This window comes from Paroedura picta, chromosome 2, assembly GCF_049243985.1.
Source record: "Paroedura picta isolate Pp20150507F chromosome 2, Ppicta_v3.0, whole genome shotgun sequence".
NCBI classification, from domain to species: Eukaryota; Metazoa; Chordata; class Lepidosauria; order Squamata; family Gekkonidae; genus Paroedura; species Paroedura picta.
Genome location: NC_135370.1, coordinates 112281342 through 112299790, shown reverse-complemented (window position 1 = coordinate 112299790; position 18449 = coordinate 112281342). Strand labels below are relative to the sequence as shown.

Sequence of the window (18449 nt, the reverse complement as noted above, 5' to 3'; positions counted from 1 at the left end):
AGTCTGTTACGTTATCTGCAAGGCTTTCTTGACTACTGCAGTATTAACCTTCTAGAAATAAACTCTGAAAAATCAAAAATCATGGTCTTTGCCAAGCCCACTCCAAGTATTCTATCAAGCAAGTCAGTCAGTTTAAATACTTGGCCTTAGCCTAAATTCTTATTATAACAAAAATGGGTTTCCCACAGAAAGAAAATAATTAAATCAAAGGGACTTTGGCTTTGCAGACTAATTTTATCACCAAAAAGGTAACAAGTATCAGCCATTCTAAAAGTATATAACCATAAATTAGTTCCCAGGATGCTTTATGGGATTCCAATCTGGATAGAGGCCTTCAAAAATGAACTGGAGTCTGTGCACTCTGTTTTTTAAAGATCTTTACTGGAGGTTCCCAGAAGTGTAGCTAATCTGACTATAACTGCTTAACTGGGTCAACAGCAACTGGAGACTAAAGCCTGGTTGCAGTCCATCAAGTATTGGCTAAAAATTTACTTTTCAGCCTCTCCAGGGAATTTACTAACTGACATGCTGGGTGAGCCATTAATCTCGATCTGGTATAATCGAATCCTTTCCAAGGTCAAAAAGCATAGGCATCGATGCATCATGGCTCTTAGGTCAGAAGGAAAAATGCGTATTTAAAATGATTTTACAGAGACTTGAGGACTTGGAACTGCAATTTCTAAGCTCAGTTCCTTGCTCTCTTAGATTTGGGGGGTATCCCTGTCTCTTATGAAGTCCTGTCTTTCTATCTTTACTCCTTGGATCCTTTCAGGTAAGGAAGGCATTACTACTGGCAAGATTAAATGTCTTTCCTTCAAGTGTGACTTGGAGCAGGTTCTGTCAAATTCCAGTAGTGGACAAACTTTCCTTGCATGGTTGTGATGTTTAAGATACCCTTTCTCATATTATTTTGCCCTGCCCTGTCTTTTCTGGTCAGCATAGGTTAATTCAGGACTATATAGTTAAGTTTGAACTGCAGGAGAGAATTACAAATTATCAAAGCCATGCTCAGTGAGAAGGATCACATTCTACCGTCTAGAGTTGCCAATGTTCAATGTTAAAATTTAATACTCTCTCCTTGTTAAAATCATAAATTATGCATTGGTGTTATTGTGTATATTTTCTTGAACATTCACTTGAGTTGTGTTCATTTGTAAGCATGTTTTTATGCCATTAAAGGTAATCTGTATCTTTATCTGTAACTACACAAATGCAATTGGTTGGAAAACAAACTTCCTAGTTTGGGGTACAGTTTGTGGTCCAGCCATTAACTACATTGCATTTTCCTGGTTTGTGCCTTAGTAATAAGTGCTAGTTTTTTACTATTCCCAAAGCACACTACATTTATATTCCCAAAGCACAATACATTTACATTTATATGTTGTGATCATGCCTAAGAGCTCAAGTTTCTGGCTAATAGTACAAAAGACCATTTTCAAGATACAGGGGTTCATCCTTGATTTGAAACCTGAAACTTATCTCTTAAATTGTGTCAATATCATAGCTACAGAGAGAATTATTATATGTTATTAAGCACAATGCCAGAGAATATCCCCCACAAGGCGGAAGAACTTTTTTTTACATGTAGCCACGGCAGCGAGAATTGTAACTGCAAGGCACTAGAAATACCAAGAGATACCTAAGGTATTGGATTGGCTAGACAAACTTGGAGAACTATGCAAAATGGCTAAGCTGATGAGCCTAGTTAATAGAAGACCTCCAGAAGAATTCCTAAAGCAGTGGCACTTCTACACAGACTACATAGACAAGTAGCATCTTTAACCGCTCCTCGTGGAGCAGATTAAATAATCCGTTAAGGGCCCCGAGGGCGGACTCTGTCTGTGATGAGGAAGGGTGCCGACAGGCTCCTTCCCCCGGACTGACAATTGGAGGGCCCAATAGGCAGGCGCGAAGTCCGGCGGCAAGGGACCAATCGCGAGCCGTGCACAGTGCGTCTCCTGATTGGCTCCTTGCCGCCGGACTGACTAATTGGGAGGCATTTTGCGCCTCCCGATCGGACCCCCCCCCCGCACCACAACAACTACCTCTACTGGCTCCCGCTGCCGAGCACACTGCCTGCCATTTCTACGCTCCGCCCTACACCTCAGGTAGGTCCTGCGCCAGGCCCAGACATCCAGGAGCTGGCAAACGCCACCGGAGCCACACAGGCCGCACCATCCCAGGTTTCTGGTGCACGGCCTGCCCGCCACCAAGTCGCGCAGCCACCCCCACCCTTCTCTATCGCCTCCCTAGCGCCCGCTGTCTTTACGCCATAGTGGGCTTAATTTCTCGTACAAATATATTACAATGGTGATATTAATCCTTTTCTGTATCACTCCACCCTTTCTCTTTCTATCTCTTTATTTATACTGAAACTAATAAATATGTTTTTTTTTAAATATCAGAGAGCTGTTACTATATTGCGTTGATGCTGTGAGGATATTTGAATCATAGAATCATAGAGTTGGAAGGGGCCATACAGGCCATCTAGTCCAACCCCCTGTTCAACGCAGGATCAGCCCAAAGCATTCTAAAGCATCCAAGAAAAGTGTGTATCCAACCTGTGCTTGAAGACTGCCAGTAAGGGGGAGCTCACCACCTCCTTAGGCAGCCTATTTTCCCCCTGATATCTAGACTATATCGTTGTACTTGTAGTTTAAACCCATTACTGCGTGTCCTTTCCTCTGCAGCCAATGGGAACAGCATCCTGCCCTCCTCCAAGTGACAACCTTTCAAATACTTAGAGAGGGCTATCATGTCCCCTTCTCAACCTCCTTTTCTCCAGGCTGAACATTCCCAAGTCCCTCAACCTATCTTCATAGGGCTTGGTCCCTTGGCCCCAGATCATCCTCGTCGCTCTCCTCTGTACCCTTTCAATTTTATCTACGTCCTTCTTGAAGTGAGGCCTCCAGAACTGCACACAGTACACCAGGTGTGGTCTGACCAGTGCCGTATACAATGGGACTATGACATCTTGTGACATCTTGTGTCACAAGATGTCACAAGATTTTGCATGTTATTGGAAACAACTGACGTTGCCTGGCAAATTGGAATGGTTCTTAAAGATGTTGGAATTGTCAATAGTCAAATTAACAGCAATTCAAAATTCTGGGAGTATTTTAAGATAGCAAATAGTAACAATTAGCTGCATTTTTAACAAATAAGCTGTTAAAAATGAATGGCTATGAAAGGAATAATACATGTACATTCTTTTCCCTCATTTTTAATTTGTGAACAAGACGTGTCATTTGCTCTGTGTACTGTATACAGATTATGTATTGTTGCATTTTAATAGAAAAGTTTAAAAAATTATCTTCCAAGTATGTAGTATGCATTTTTAAGGTTAGTAGTAATTCTTTCCAACATATGCATTTTTAACTGCATAACATCTATGGCAATACAGCTATTGCAGTTTTATTTTCATACAATACCTTCTCATTTTGGAGCTCCTCAACTTGTTTCTTAACATTTTCAACTTCCCGAAGAAGAGTATTCTGAAAAATAGATTATTTCATAAGGTAACTAATAGTTAAAAGGTTCAATTCTTGGCATCAGAAATTTTACTATAAATTATATACACTAAGCACTCAAAATATTGGTTTATTTTATTAAATTTTTAAACTCTCAATAGAGATGTTTGTCTAGTTTTGATTGACAGTAGCACTTATGACTTTATTTATATCATCCTTTGACAGGTTATTGGTACCACTATAAGTAGCTGATTAAATGTCTATTTAAAAACATATTGTTAAAAGGAAACTACTGCATTCCAAACAATGAGCATAGCATTTGCAATTACTTTATCTTCCAGAGCAGCCATTCTTTCTTTAAGATGAAGCTGAAGTCTCTCATTAGATTCAGACAGGAGTTTGTCAACAGTATCAGATAAACGTTTATTATGTTCCTCATTCATTTTCTCTCTTTGTCGAGCCTAGGCAGACATAGTAAGAAAAAAAATAAGTTTACCGTCCTACTGTCTTTACACACAGAATTGTCAATTATTTCTATGAATCTGTTTCTTGCCTATAGAAATAGTGAATATAACAAAATAACTATGTTGCACTTATTTCCATAGTTTTCTACTGTACAGTAGAAAAATGTCAACTGGGCCTGCCCAGGAGGGTCCAGTGCGGTATGTTGAAGTCTCTCAAGGTATTTTGTCAATAATGATGCAAGAGGCTCCCTTCTGACAATGCGGCGGACCTCTAATCGGCCCTCTCACTGAAGGCCAATCAGAGGGCTGCCGCATCATCCAAAGGCTCTTTCCTGCTTCTCGTGGTTGAGGATGAGTCAACATCAGGTGAGGCTGGGAGTTGGGGATGGCTGTCCATCTATGCTATACTGCTCCCCGCCCTCCTGGCCTGCCTCCCGGACACAAGGAGGGGGCACCAAGCACCACTCAGACATACTCTGCAGCCTACCCTGCTCTTCCAGGCCCCTTGGAGGTCAAAGAAGAGTGGATGGGCACACCCTGCACTGCTTGCAATGCTCTCACCAGATTCCGGGGCACCACAAAATGCCATTCTTGCACTCTACACTTCTGGTATGGTACCCACCATCGCATGCACGCCACCTCAACTTTGCCAGGTACCTACCTCCTGACAGGAAAAGGAACTTGCCTAGGTGCATGTTACCTTCCCCTCCCCTCTCTACCTGTCTACCTCCCGTCTGGGTGAGGTATGGCGCCAGGGCATGCACCTCCTGACTGCTTCCTGCATTCCTATCTCCTGTGAGGGAGAGGGATGGCAGCTGGGTGCACTCTGTCACACCGCCCCAACCAGCCTGTCTTCCGGCCGTGCCCACCTTGTTGGAAGCCCTGCCACCTACCTCACCATTTTTTCTGCCAATTTACAAAATAGGCTTTGCTCCTATTAACAATAAAATAAACCATTTTAATTAAGATAGCTGGCACAAGCACATAATTTATTTGCTCTGTTGTGGTTTCCCTTTGTTGCATTCTGGAACAGGAACTTTCCACTGGAACGTATGAGGGAAGAAGGATTGGACTGGAGCCGAGAAATGGTTATGGATGTACCTGGAGATGTTACCATATGTTGGGAGTAATAATATTCATGGATATATTTTTCTACTTTCTAATTTAAAAGAGGGAAGGAAAGAGGGGTATATCATCTTGGCTAATGGCTACACCTTCCTGAGCAGTTGTTGTTCCAGGTACTGATAATAAAGCTTGGCCAAGAGTCAGAAGGCATGGCCATAGGCTTATAGCCAGTTTTTGGAAGAACCAGCTGTAATTTCAGGACTGGGCCTGAAATACATTTTGCTGTTCTGGCAGTTAATTTACATTTGTCTCTCAAAGACTTATAGCCCGAAAACCTTAGAATCATAGAATAATAGAGTTGGAAGGGACCTCATGGGTCATCTGGTCCAAACCCCTGCACTATGTAGGACATTCACATCCCAATCGCTCATCTACTGTAACCTGATACCCCTTTGCCTTCACAGAATCAGCCTCTCCGTCATATGGCTATTTCTGCTTAAAAATTTCCAAAGATGGAGAACCCACCACCTCCCGAGGAAGCCTGTTCCACTGAGAAACCGCTCTAACTTGTTGGTCTCTAAAGTGTTACCAGAGTTAAACATAGCGGTTAAACCGTTTTTCCTTGTTGTGAGCCACTTTGAACTAGGGTTGTGCGCTTCGGCCACCAAAGTAGCCGTTCAAGCCTGAAGCGGCCAGCACCATGGCACGGGGGCGGGGGGGGGGGAGGAGGGGCGGTGCTGGCACACCAGTTAGCACACACACGTAGGCACAGAGCTCTGCACCTGAGTGCAGGCGCCGGGTGCAGGCGCCACCACCAGCGCTGCCCCTCCCCCCATGCTGTGGTGCTGGCTGCTTCAGGTTTGAACAGCCGCTTTGGCGACCAAAGCATACTAGCCTACTTTGAACCTCCCCGGGAGAAAAGTGGCACACACATACTGAAATAAATAAAAATATTGAAATAAATAGACAAATAATCTAAAGTTTACTTATCTACTTTTGCTTAACTGTACACAGAATACAAAGTTATACCGCCAACAGATATTTTATCATTATTGGACAGATGAAGGGAGGGACTGTGGCTCTGTAGAAGTCTTTCCTCTATGAAGGAGTTTCCAGGTTCAATCCCCAGTATTATCAGGCATAGGACCAGGCAGGAGGTGATGTGAGAAACTTCAGCCTAAGACCTTGGAGAGCTGCTGCCTGCTTGAGAGGATAATACTAATTTTGATATAGACCGATGGTTGATCCAGTGCAAGGCAGCATCATATATGTATGAAAATAAAAAGACAGATACTGGTTGTCATTGCCAAGACATACCCTTAGCAATTCCTGGTTCTTCTCCTCCAGCTGAGCTTCCATCTGCCTCAATCGTTCTTCAATGTTACCATGCCTTTCTTCAGCCTGCCATTTTAAAAATCATACTGTAGTGAGAATCTCTATGTACAGAGAAAAATTATTAGCAAGCAAGCATATCATGCTTTATGCAGTTTCACTCACACTGCAAGATGTTTAATTGCCAGTTCCCAGCCAAACACGGGATGGATTCATGTATTAAATGAGTAACTAACCCTGGATCATCTTGCTTTGGTGACTGATGGTAAATGAAAGTTTCAGCATAAAATAATTATCTTTTCTTACAACAAAAAAAATGCATTCCCATTATTTCCTTCTGTATATTGCCCCCATCCCATTGCCTCTAATTTTAGCACTACCAGGAAGGGAGAAGGGGGGGGGGGGAAGCAAGAAGCAGCAAGCAGAATAAGGACATCCGTCCACAGGAGAAGCCAAGCAAATTCTACCTTCCTAAGCTTGGAAGTATGTTCCAACACTTTAGCATCTTTAGCTGTAGAGATCCCAGAAGACAAATGGTCAGGCTAAAAAGCCAATAAGGAACAGGAAAGGTAACAGAAGAAACAAGAATGAAGACTAAGAAAAGCACCAGGAACCCAGTCAGCATTAGATGGCTTCAGATATAGGTCTACATCCAGAGCAAGACTTTATAACTGAACTTACAAAAGAGCTGCTCAAACAAATCTCCAAACATTAAAAAGCCATTAAAAAAAGGAATTGTTCACATATCAAAGAATCAGGAAACAGGATAGCACAAAGTAATCTGGGTTTTTGAGTGACCCAGCAGAAGAAAAATATATGATCAGTAAATTTAAAAAAATTATTTTGTAAGAGCGCAAGTTGTTTCAGTGGAAGAGAATGTTTTTCACTGTATTCCTACCTTAGTAAGTGCTGCAACTCTCTGTGCCAGCTCAGCTTCTACTTCTGGTAGCGTTTCAGCTTTTCTCAAAGTCTGTTGTAATTTTTGCTCAGCTAGTTCCAGTCGTTCTTGCAACTGTCTATTCTTATCCTCACTCTAAGACAAGAACACAGAAAAGTTGTTTGCATACACTCACTGATGCAGCCAAAATACTGATGTATTTCAGGTGTACCTTTGAACTGTTTTCTTATCTGGTGGGAGTCATAAGCAAAGGCCTCAATATGCAAATATTGGAGAGCATTATTTTGTGAGGGATATGTTGGAGTTTTAGAGATGATAGAAGCTACCTCATACATTACAATGCTCACACAAATACGACAATTTCTATGGGCACACATTAAAACATTCAGAAAGTGATTTTTCCACTTTCTGAATGTTTTAATGCAAGAGTGGAACACAAAGGTTAGATGATGATTTTAGATTAAAATAAGCTCTTTAACATGCTGTTCTAGATCATAATGCTGATAGCTGTTATCATCATCATAAGCAGCTTTGTTCTTCAAATCATGCCCAGATATGTACAAAGCCTCTCAGTAAATTAGTTATACCAGCAGCCAACTTAGAGTAGCTTGGCAGCCAGCGGGAGAACAGTTGGGGTGGGAACATGGCAGTGTGTTCATCAGTGACCCCAGAAATCACAAGAAATAATATTTTCTAGTGATTCCTAGGGAGAACTGATGTTACTTCTGGGAAGTAATATTAGTCCTCTGTAGGAATCTCCAGAAACCTCATAAAGCTTCTGTTGATTCCTAGAGAGGTATGACATTTCTTGGAAGTGACATTACGTGACTGCTGACAGCATTTTAAAAAATATAAAAAAACTGGCTACTGGAATAAGGAAGACCTTGCTTGGGGCAACCCTCAGCAAATTGAGACTTCGACATATACTGTATGCAACTGAAATAAAGGCACTTTATTGCCTTATTTAAACCTATGCTCCCTTGCTGTACCTTGTTAGATTAGGCAACATCTTTTATCTTTTCCATTCAAGACATCATCAGTCAGAGCTAGACAGACCTGCTAATTCCTTAATATATATGGTTCAGTCATATTTCTTAAATTGCATTTGAATTTCCTAGCCTTAAGTAATAGTAAAATATTACACAGAGTATATGCTGTAATAAAGGTTGCATCCTGCCAGTCTGCTCAGCAAAGTATGGATCCCTCCTCCAGCACCAACAGCCTTCTACCAGTGAAAGCTGCAAGCTGAGGAGAATTTTAGGACACAATACATTAACACAGCTCTGAAAGAGTTGATTGCCATGTTAACTGCCCTACTGCAAAGGGGGTCACTGTCCTATATCAAATATACTTGGCATATGATAGGGTTCTGCCATAACTTGGAAGAAAAAACTCATAATATTAATTTAAGCAATAGTAATTTACCTGTCGGTGTAGAGAATCTTTATTAGCAATTTCATTTTCAAGTTTATCGTTGAGGTCATGCACAGATGTAGCTTCACGTTGTGCAGCGAGGTAGCGTTTTTCAAGGGTTGTGATACGCTCTTCCATATCTTCCTTTTGAGCCATGGCCTAAAATTAAAATTGTTGGAAGATTAGGAAACACATGGTTCCTACAGTTCTGTTTCTGGGTTTTTTAAACATTTGCTCTTCATTAATATATGTGTAACAGGAAGTCTTGAAAGCTGAGTGGAGAAAAAACACCTAGAAAATGCTTACATAATCCATTTACAGTAAGTGCACGTGTTTAATTCAGATATGTAATGAGTTGTACCTTACACAGCCCTCAGAGAGACCTTGTTGTATTTGTTCAATGGAGGAAGGGTACCCATTTGGGATAAACCAAGTTTATTTAAACCAAATATAAATCAGAGAATCTGGTCAGCTACCAGTATGGCTGCACTCAATTAAAAGCTTAATTCTTCTGGCTTTTAATTTTTCTGGCTTCTATTCAGCTGCATGAAAAATCAGCAGGGGTGGCAGGAGCTGAAAACTCTACACTGCTTCATCTGGAGCTGGCTCCTCTTTTTGTTTATTTATTTATTTTTGCATTTATATACCACCCTCCCTTGCAGCTCAGGATGGTTTACAGAGAACATCAATAATGAGACATCAACAATAACCACAATGTAAGCAACAGTAGAACATTTGTTCACAGATAACATTACCCCGCAGAGTGGGCATATCTGAATTGAAGGGGGTTCTAGGAGCCCAATAGATGTTGTCACTGACCTCAACCAAATGCCTGGCAGAAGAGCTCCATTTTTCAGGCCCTACGGAATTGTGGCAGCTCCAACAGGGTCTGGATCTCTTCTGGAAGCTCATTCCATCAGGTGAGGGCCAGGACAGAGAACGACCCGGCCCTGGCTGAGGCCAAACATGCTTTATTGGGGCTAGAGATCATTAGCCAGTTTGCTTGGCCAAGCAGAGGGCTCTTTGGGCCAAAACCTCATATGGCCATAAAAGATCTTAAGCTTGATCCAGGATTCAATTGGTATGAGCCATTCCAGGATCTGCCGGGGTGGCAGGAGCTGAAAGCTCTACAGTTCCTTGGCATGGAACCTGGCAGTTCCTTCTTCTGCATCTCAGTTTAAACTGAGATGAAAGAGGAGCCAGCCTAGAACTGGCTGGGGTGGCAGGAGCTGAGAGTTCCCAGCCAGGTCTGCATGCAGTGGGAAGAGGACCTGGGGCCAGCTTCTCCAGCAGCACAGGAGAAGCAAAGCTAACATCCGGGGCGGCCTAGCACTGTTGTTTTAAAATAGGTATTTTTTCCCTTGGGTCTATTGGACCTGAAAAAAAATCAGATTTCTGAAAAATCCAGGATCTGATTACCATACCTGCATTAAGATCCAGCATTATACGGAAACATTCTCCCCCCGCACACACACAAACAAAATTGGGACCAATTAAAAATATCCTCTTTTTATGGCATACCAATAGTCTAAAATTCCACTGAAGTTTGGGACCAAGGACTGGCCATTGCCTATTTTTGAGAGAAAATGGTAAACATTACTAAGTAAAGGAGCAGGGATTTGCGAGCAATTAATGAAATCTCTCTCTCTCTCCAAAGGTTTATATACTTTTCCTCAGAGTCAGTTAGCAGGTGGCGGTGGCTGGTGGGATGTGGGCCCTTATTCTGGGGAAGCACTGGCCATATGAAGGAATAAGGGCATCTAAGTTTAGTTAACAGCCCTGATAACCACAATGGGGTAGTTACTGACCTGGAGCCAGACATCCTGGAATGTGAAGTCAAATGGGCCTTAGCAACAATAAAGCTAGTGGTGGTGACAGCATTCCAGTTGAACTATTCAGGCAGGATTTCGAAGAGGCAAAGGAACTAGGGATCAAATTGCCAACATACACTGGATCATGGAGAAAGCTAGGGAGTTCCAGAAAAACATCTACTTCTGCTTCATTGACTATGCTAAAGCCTTTGATTGTAGAGCACAACAAATTGTGGCAAGTTCTTAAAGAGATGGGAATACCAGAGCATCTTATTTATTTATTGAGAAACTTATATGCAGGTCAAGAAGCAACAGTGAGAACCAAAAATGGAATCACTGATTGGTTCAAAATTGAGAAAGGAGTTCGGCAAGGCTGTATACTGTCGCCTTGCCTATTTAACTTGTATGCGGAGCACATCGTGAGAAAGGCGGGATTAGAGGAGTCACAAATTGGGATCAAGATTGCAGGGAGAAATATCAACAACCTCAGATATGCAGATGATACCACTCTAATGGAAGAAAGTGAAGAGGAACTAAAGAGCCTGTTGATGCGGGTGAAGGAGGAGAGTGCAAAAGTTGGCTTGAAACTCAACATCAAGAAAACAAAGATCATGGCATCCGGCCCTCTCAATTCCTGGCAAATAGATGGGGAAGAAATGGAGATAGTGACAGATTTTATTTTCCTGGGCTCCAAGATCACTGCAGATGGGGACTGCAGCAAAGAAATTAAAAGACGCTTGCTCCTGGGGAGGAAAGCTATGGCAAATCTAGACAGCATCCTAAAAAGCAGAGACATCACCCTGCCAACAAAAGTGCGTCTAGTCAAGGCTATGGTATTCCCAGTTGCAATGTATGGCTGTGAAAGTTGGACCATATGGAAGGCCAAGCGTCAAAGAATTGAGGCTTTTGAACTCTGGTGCTGGAGAAGACTCTTGCTAGTCCCTTGGACTGCAAGGCGAACAAACCAGTCAGTCCTAGAGGAGATCAGCCCTGACTGCTCCTTAGAAGGCCAGATCCTGAAGATGAAACTCAAATACTTTGGCCACCTCATGAGAAGGAAGGACTCCCTGGAGAAGAGCCTAATGCTGGGAGCAATCGAGGGCAAAAGAAGAAGCGGACGACAGAGAATGAGGTGGCTGGATGGAGTCACTGAAGCAGTAGGTGCAAACTTAAATGGACTCCGGGGAATGGTAGAGGACAGGAAGGCCTGGAGGATCATTGTCCATGGGGTCACGATGGGTCGGACACAACTTCGCACCTAACAACAACAACAAAGTTTAGTTAAGGAAGAAGTTTACTCCAGATTAATTAGAAAACTTTTTTATTAGAGTGCTTATTTTTTATGTGAAACATCTTTTGCGGGACATGGACAGTTTAGCTGAAAACAGGTATGAATACAGATGGTGTGGGGCTCTTGTGTGTTCCATCTCTCCTAGGTGGGGGGCTCTGGGTCTCATCATGGGGGGGGACTCACTGTGGGAAAGGGGCCTCTGTTCACTCTCCCCCTCCTCCTGCAGCTCCACAAGCTGCTACCGCCCACCAAAAACCTCACCACCCCAGAGTTAGTGGGCAGCGGCAGCTTACAGGAGGGGGGGGGAGGTGAGAGTAAGGTGAAGCCTCTCACTCAGCAGGGTGAGGTACAGCAGAGCTGTCATTTGAGCAGACACTCCAAGGTATTGACCTTTAAGGCTATATGCAGTCTGGGTCCCACTTACCTGTGGAACCGCTTGGTTGCTTATGCCCCCCCCTCAGGGCTCTCCACTCTGCGGGTACAAATCTACTGGTTGTCCTGGCCCCCTGAGACATCCGTCTGGCCTTGACCCTGGTCAGGGCCTTTTCAGTCCTGGCCCCAACCTGCTCCCAGAAGAGCTGAGGGCTCTGCCAGATTTGTCAGGTTTCCACAGGGCCTTCAAGACAGAGCTCTTCCGCCAGGCATACAGTTGAGGCCTGGGTGGAGTCCCGGTGTCTCCATTTGATGATCCCCCAACGTATAATTAGATCTAGTGCCTTGCTAAACTTGGCCTCCAGCTGAATGGGAAGGGAGGGGATTCGGAAATTAGAATTATTTAGTATGTGATCGTCAGCTACCTATTATTATTTTATTGTTTTAAGGGGTGATTTTTTGAGTTTTATTGTATTTTAGTGTTTTATTGTTGTGAACCGCAGTGAGATCATTGGAAGAACGGCAGTATAAAAATCTAAATAAATAAAATAAAGGCATCAGCATGCACTTTGAAGTGTGCGGGCTGGCCTCTTTCCCTTGCCGGGACTGTCTTTCCCTTGCCGGGACTGGGAGCAGGTGTGTGTTGGCGTAGGAAGTGTCAGTTGCTGGCCTGAACATGGTGGTAAGAAAAGCTAGAGCGTGGCTGCTCCTGTGTGTTCCTCCCCCCCATTTTTCCCATGAGCAACATCACTGAGAAAGGGGAGCCGGCCTTGGTGAACAAAAGGGGGAGGGAAAAGTATTGCACCAGAACCAGATGATGTTGCCAGCCTTCTCCCACACCAGACGCATCCATGAGCCAGCCAGGAGAGGAGGAGTGCCAGGGCACATGGTGGGCATTCAGACTGGCCAGCGCTCTTAACTAGAGGGCTGCCACTCCTCCCACCCTCTGCACTCTCTCACTTTCATGCACTCACACACACAGTGACTCCTTCCCACCCACTTCCTCATACCTCTCTCCCTGTCTTCTAAGTGCAATGCTATTGACCTCCCCCTGTTTTCTTCAGGGGAACTGATCTCCATTGTTTGGAGAGGAGCTGTCATTTTGAGGGATCCCCAGGTCCCACCTGGAGGCTAGCATACCTGACCCTCACTGCCTTCCCTTGCCCAGAAAGCATTGGGTGAACCAGGGCTGCTGCATAAGATGTTTCACATATATATGATATGCGAGAATCTGATTCTCAATTTTTTTTAATTGGAAGCTAATAAATACAATAAGAGCCTATTGTGGTGCAGAGTGGTAAGGCAGCAGACATGCAGTCTGAAAGCTCTGCCCATGAGGCTGGGAGTTAACTCCCAGCAGCCGGCTCAAGGTTGACTTAGCCTTCCATCCTTCCAAGGTTGGTAAAATGAGTACGCAGCTTGCTGGGGGGTAAACGGTAATGACTGGGGAAGGCACTGGCAAACCACCCCATATTAAGTCTGCCATGAAAACGCTAGGGGACGTCACCCCAAGGGTCAGACATGACCCGGTGCTTGCACCGGGGATACCTTTACCTTTTGATAAATACTAGATTTTAATACAATCTTTTAAAGCTCATAGGTTTCTTTGTATGCCTCAGGCTTTGCAATACAAGGGACTCTGCTAACAGAATTCAAGTGGGAAGTAGGATAACCTGCCCAACTTAAGTAAAGCAAGTCAATGATATGGCTTCAGCTGTTCAAAGGGAACATGTCAGGAATTTCATCGGGCTACCATTTATATGTAAGATGCAATCCTATGCATATTTACAAAGGAGTAAGCATCACTGAACAAAGCGAGATTTACTTCTAAGTAGACATATATAAGAGCCTCTTGTGGCGCAGAGTGGTAAGGCAGCCGCCTGAAAGCTTTGCCCATGAGGTTGGGAGTTCAATCCCAGCAGCCAGCTCAAGGTTGACTCAGCCTTCCATCCTTCCGAGGTCGGTAAAATGAGTACCCAGCTTGCTGGGGGGTAAACGGTAATGACTGGGGAAGGCACTGGCAAACCACCCCATATTGAGTCTGCCATGAAAACGCTAGAGGGCGTCACCCCAAGGGTCAGACATGACTCGGTGCTTGCACAGGGGATACCTTTACCTTTAGACATATATAAGATTTAACTGTAGGATGGTGAAATCTAGCTAATATGCTGATGCAATCCTAAGCCTACATTCATAGAAAGACCTCTTCATTCTAGGATCCACCAACATTTATTTTACTAAATTTTAAGTTTATAATGAAGACAGTAAGGAAAGTAGAGGCAAAAATATAGAATCATCACAGAAATATATATTAAGCAATTTCTTAACAGCAAAACTTTTAAAATTTACACTATTTTCAAAGTATTCACAATAGATCTTTTTCATAAGAAATGCAGTCAACTTTAAATGCAAGTTAAAGCACTTTCACTTTAGAGCTTATAGCTAAATAAAATGTCACAGACAGCAATGTTATCTCAGCCTTTCCAAACTACAAATAATTTAGGCTAAAGGGCAATTAAAATCACAGAACAATGACTCCTAATTAAAATTGACAATGTCTCACCTCTCGTACATCTCTTTGAAGTTTTGTATTCATTTCTTCAGATTTTATTAAATCTTTTCTAGCGGTGTCAAGATCTTCTTCCAGTTCTGCTACTCGGTTAGAAAGGGTAGTGATACGTTCTTTCATTTGAGCTTGCTCCTTAGTTTGTTTCTCGATGATATCTTGAAGTTCTATTACTTTAGCAAGGTCTTCATCATGACTTAGAGAGCCATTGGAAGATCTCTGTGTGGGTGAAAATCTATTTTTATTCTTTATGTGAGCACGATATATCATTAACTGAACAATAATAATTTTTCCAAGTTAAGTAAAGAATGAAGAAAAAGTGAAAACTGAGAACAATTTAATTTCAATTCAAAACTAGTACTCAAAAGTCAGTCTCCCAAGGTTGAAAATGAAGGCAAGTATGGGGAACATTCAAATAAATGTTATATATATATATATATATATATACACACACACACACACACACACACACACTAGCAGGAAGGCCCACTACAGTGTGCAATGCAGCAGGCGCTAGCAGGGGTGGTTGTTTGGGGGGGGGGCGGTGGGCGGAGTAGTTGCCGTGCATTGAGAAAGGTAGCAGAGCAGTCGCAGGGCTGGATCTTTGTCTCGTGGGGGCGGTGGGCAGGCTGTGTACCTCATTTTCTGGTGGTGGAGCAGCTTGAGATAGGGTGGCACACTCAGCATCTTCGTGGCAGCATGCTGAGTGTTTGGGGAGGTGGGCGATGGGGGTACTGTTTCTGAATGGACATCGCATAGCGGCATCCACTGAGGTCTCAGTGGTGCGGCCTCCCACAGCTCCTGCTGTTCTGTGGTGCCAGTGGGCGAAGGGAGCATCGGGCTGGTGGAGAAGTGTCACCCCCGGAAGCCAGGGTGGTCTGCGGGCTGGCTGTCGGGTAGGCAAGTGGGCAGCCAGGGAGGGCACAAGCTTTAAGGATAGCCCAATCAGGGTGCAGCCAGCTTTGTACCTACCTTTCCATTAGTGCTAGGTGTATTTTCCTGATCATGATTAACATCAGGCATCCCATCAGCCTGTGTTCTTTTCTGATTGTTTTGTTCTTTCAAAATCATTAACTGAAACATGAAAATGAAACATTGCATCAAGTTATGTACATCAAAAAGAATATTAATTTTGAAACATAAAAGAGCTTGTCTGCGGCCATGATACTTAAGAGATGGCCATATGAAAGTTATTGGCAGCTAAGCTCTTCAAATAGAGGCCCTGTCCTCATAGGAAAAAAAAGGTCTTCTCTGCTGCACCACCTTGATGTGGAGCTATCTGCCACAACAACTTAATTGGAATGTAGTCTTTTCAGTTTCAAGCACCTGGTTAACATTTTTTGTTCTCATGGTCTTGCTATAATTGGGTTGAATTTAAACTTCTTTTTGTATAAATTTGTTTCTAACAGGCTATGTTTTGTGGGAATATGAAAGGTTATAGCTTGCACTCTTTTACTGGACCTGCTACAAAGCGTGGCAAATAGATGGACATTATTATTTATACTATGATCTTAGTTATTTATTTGTAAGCCATCATGGATGCTTTGTTCTAAATTATGGAGGAAAACCACTTAAAGTAATTGTTAATGATTTACAGTCAAAATATTTCTACTGCCCTAAGTGTTGAAGTAACTACATCCCACAGTACATTTAGAGCATATTTATCAGCCAAGCTGAACTCAAAAGTAGAGTTTACTTGGGCTATGGTTCCCTACTCATATTGATTGACCTGTAACAGTTACATTGATCAAATCACACTAAGTAAATAGCAGTGCCTGTGGTAACGTGACTACTGAAAACTTACAGGATGGGGCGAGTGAATTCAGATGAACCCCATATGAACTTGACCCCTAACATAACCATACCTGCGTGCAGCCAACTGATATTGACCAGGTTTATCATATCACTTATGCAGTACATCTGAATCAGCCCTTAGAATTCTGGATGGGACAAAAAAGCACCAGAGCTTTTATACAGTAGCTTCCATGCATACTACAAGGCTACTGACACCTCCCCTTCCCATCACAGTTCATTGTGCCCCCTGCAAAGGTGCTCCAAGCAGAATTAATAAGATGGATTTTTGTTTAAACCTACCTCTTTGTGTGTAGTACCTAGTTCTTCTTCCAACAAGCTACACCTTTCAAGTGCTACTCGTAATCTTTCCCTTACCTGAAAAGGAAAAGTGTGAACATCAAGAAATTTCACCAGAGTGAGAAGTACATACTCAGGGTTTTTTTAAATATACTAACAATGCATAGGGAAAATGCTGTTCTTAAAAACAACAAAGGATTCACTGACACACAGCTATCTTCTGAGTCAGACAAGGCAAAAAATAACAACACCCTTTTGTAAGCTTTATGCTATCCTTTCTCAACTTTTTTACTGTTGAGAAATCCTTGAAACATTCTTCATGCGTCAACATACCCCAGAAGTGGCAGAATTGTACAGGTATTTTTGGGAAGCATAGCTGTGTACACCCAGCCCCCCTCCCCATCTCAGCCCCTCACTGGCCAGTTTGGAAGGGTGAGCACGGGTTGACATGACATATATGGTCATATCACCTGTTAAATGTTTAACAACTTTTTAAAATGCATAAAAAATTAATTAACCCACATCCATGCAGAAAACCCTTCCAGGGCTGTCAAGAAACCCCAGGGTTTCACAAAGTCATGGTTGAGAAAGCCTGCTTTATACTAATGATCATTGGCCATCTGAGATAACGATACAGTCAGAATTAGACAAGGTGAATTGATTTATCTCATAGACAATTAGAAGATAAAAAAATATTTATAATTGTTGGAATATGCAAGATCTGTAGTGCGCATGATTCAAAAGCTTATGAATAATATGCTACAGGAGTAATGGAGATGTTTATTAAACAGATTAGGGACTTCCTGATATTTATCAAATATTTTATTTATTTGTTTGTTTATTTGTTTATTGTATTTATATACCGCCCTCCCCAAAGGCTCAAGGCGGTTTCCTAATTGGCTTATTTGGAGGCTTCCTACTTCTTTATGCAGGAGTCCTCCCTGCTTGCCTCCAGAACAGACAAAATGAATGAATGCAGAACAATTCTACCCCAGAGGGAATCAATATGTGGCAGCAGACCTTAATGTTTTCAACTCAAAGCTAAGTGCCCAACTGCTCTATGGCACCCCAGTTTGGATCAATGCTTTTTAACCAAGCTGTTGAAAGACTCCAATCTGTCTTCCTGCACAAAATTCTTGGAATTCCAAACCGTCTCTCTTATGCAGTCCTACGTCTAGAAACCAGGCAAAGACTATTAGAAACCAGAGCACGCTTGGCAACAATCAAGTTCTGACTTCATATGCATTTCAAACCTGACCCTAATAGTTTCATTTTCCTCATCTTAGGTAAATACCAATAATCTACATGGCTATCTATAGGAGTCTCTTTAGACTCCTTGTATTCACTACCTGAAAAGTCTGCATTTGATTTTATAAAACACAGATTGCTAGACAAGAACTACAATAACTTAACAGTAAAGATAGAAATAGCTGCTGCCCAGTGAGCTGCAAATGTCTATAATTTAGTCCTGAAACTTTTACTCTAGCTAAAACAAATATTCTACCTTCTGCCATGCTATATAGGAGACTTCAACAAATCCCATCTTCAGCTAGGCTTCACCCTTGTGGACAATGCAGTGTAGAATCAACTGTGCATATGTTTTTCATTGTCCATTTTATTTTACCACCCAAGCTTAATTCCTTAACCCGCTGATTTGTAAAAGATGATTTCAAGAT

At 42.6% G+C, this 18449-nt stretch overlaps 1 protein-coding gene across 11 annotated transcripts in view; it reads right to left on the bottom strand.

Annotated features, from left to right (window-relative positions):
• The window catches only part of PPFIA1 (PPFI scaffold protein A1), a 78196-nt gene that overhangs the window by 35031 nt on the left and 24716 nt on the right, over positions 1-18449 (bottom strand). For 10 of the 11 annotated variants that reach the window (XM_077322090.1, XM_077322094.1, XM_077322092.1 and 7 more), the window contains exons 5-12: positions 16777-16851; positions 15655-15756; positions 14680-14901; positions 8655-8801; positions 7230-7364; positions 6317-6400; positions 3800-3931; positions 3432-3494 (exon numbers count right to left, since the gene is read on the bottom strand). In XM_077322090.1, the coding sequence (XP_077178205.1) occupies positions 3432-3494; positions 3800-3931; positions 6317-6400; positions 7230-7364; positions 8655-8801; positions 14680-14901; positions 15655-15756; positions 16777-16851 (960 nt within the window). Of the gene's footprint in view, positions 1-3431; positions 3495-3799; positions 3932-6316; positions 6401-7229; positions 7365-8654; positions 8802-14679; positions 14902-15654; positions 15757-16547; positions 16623-16776; positions 16852-18449 lie in introns of those variants that run through there. The other variant, XM_077322100.1, reaches the window with a different exon arrangement.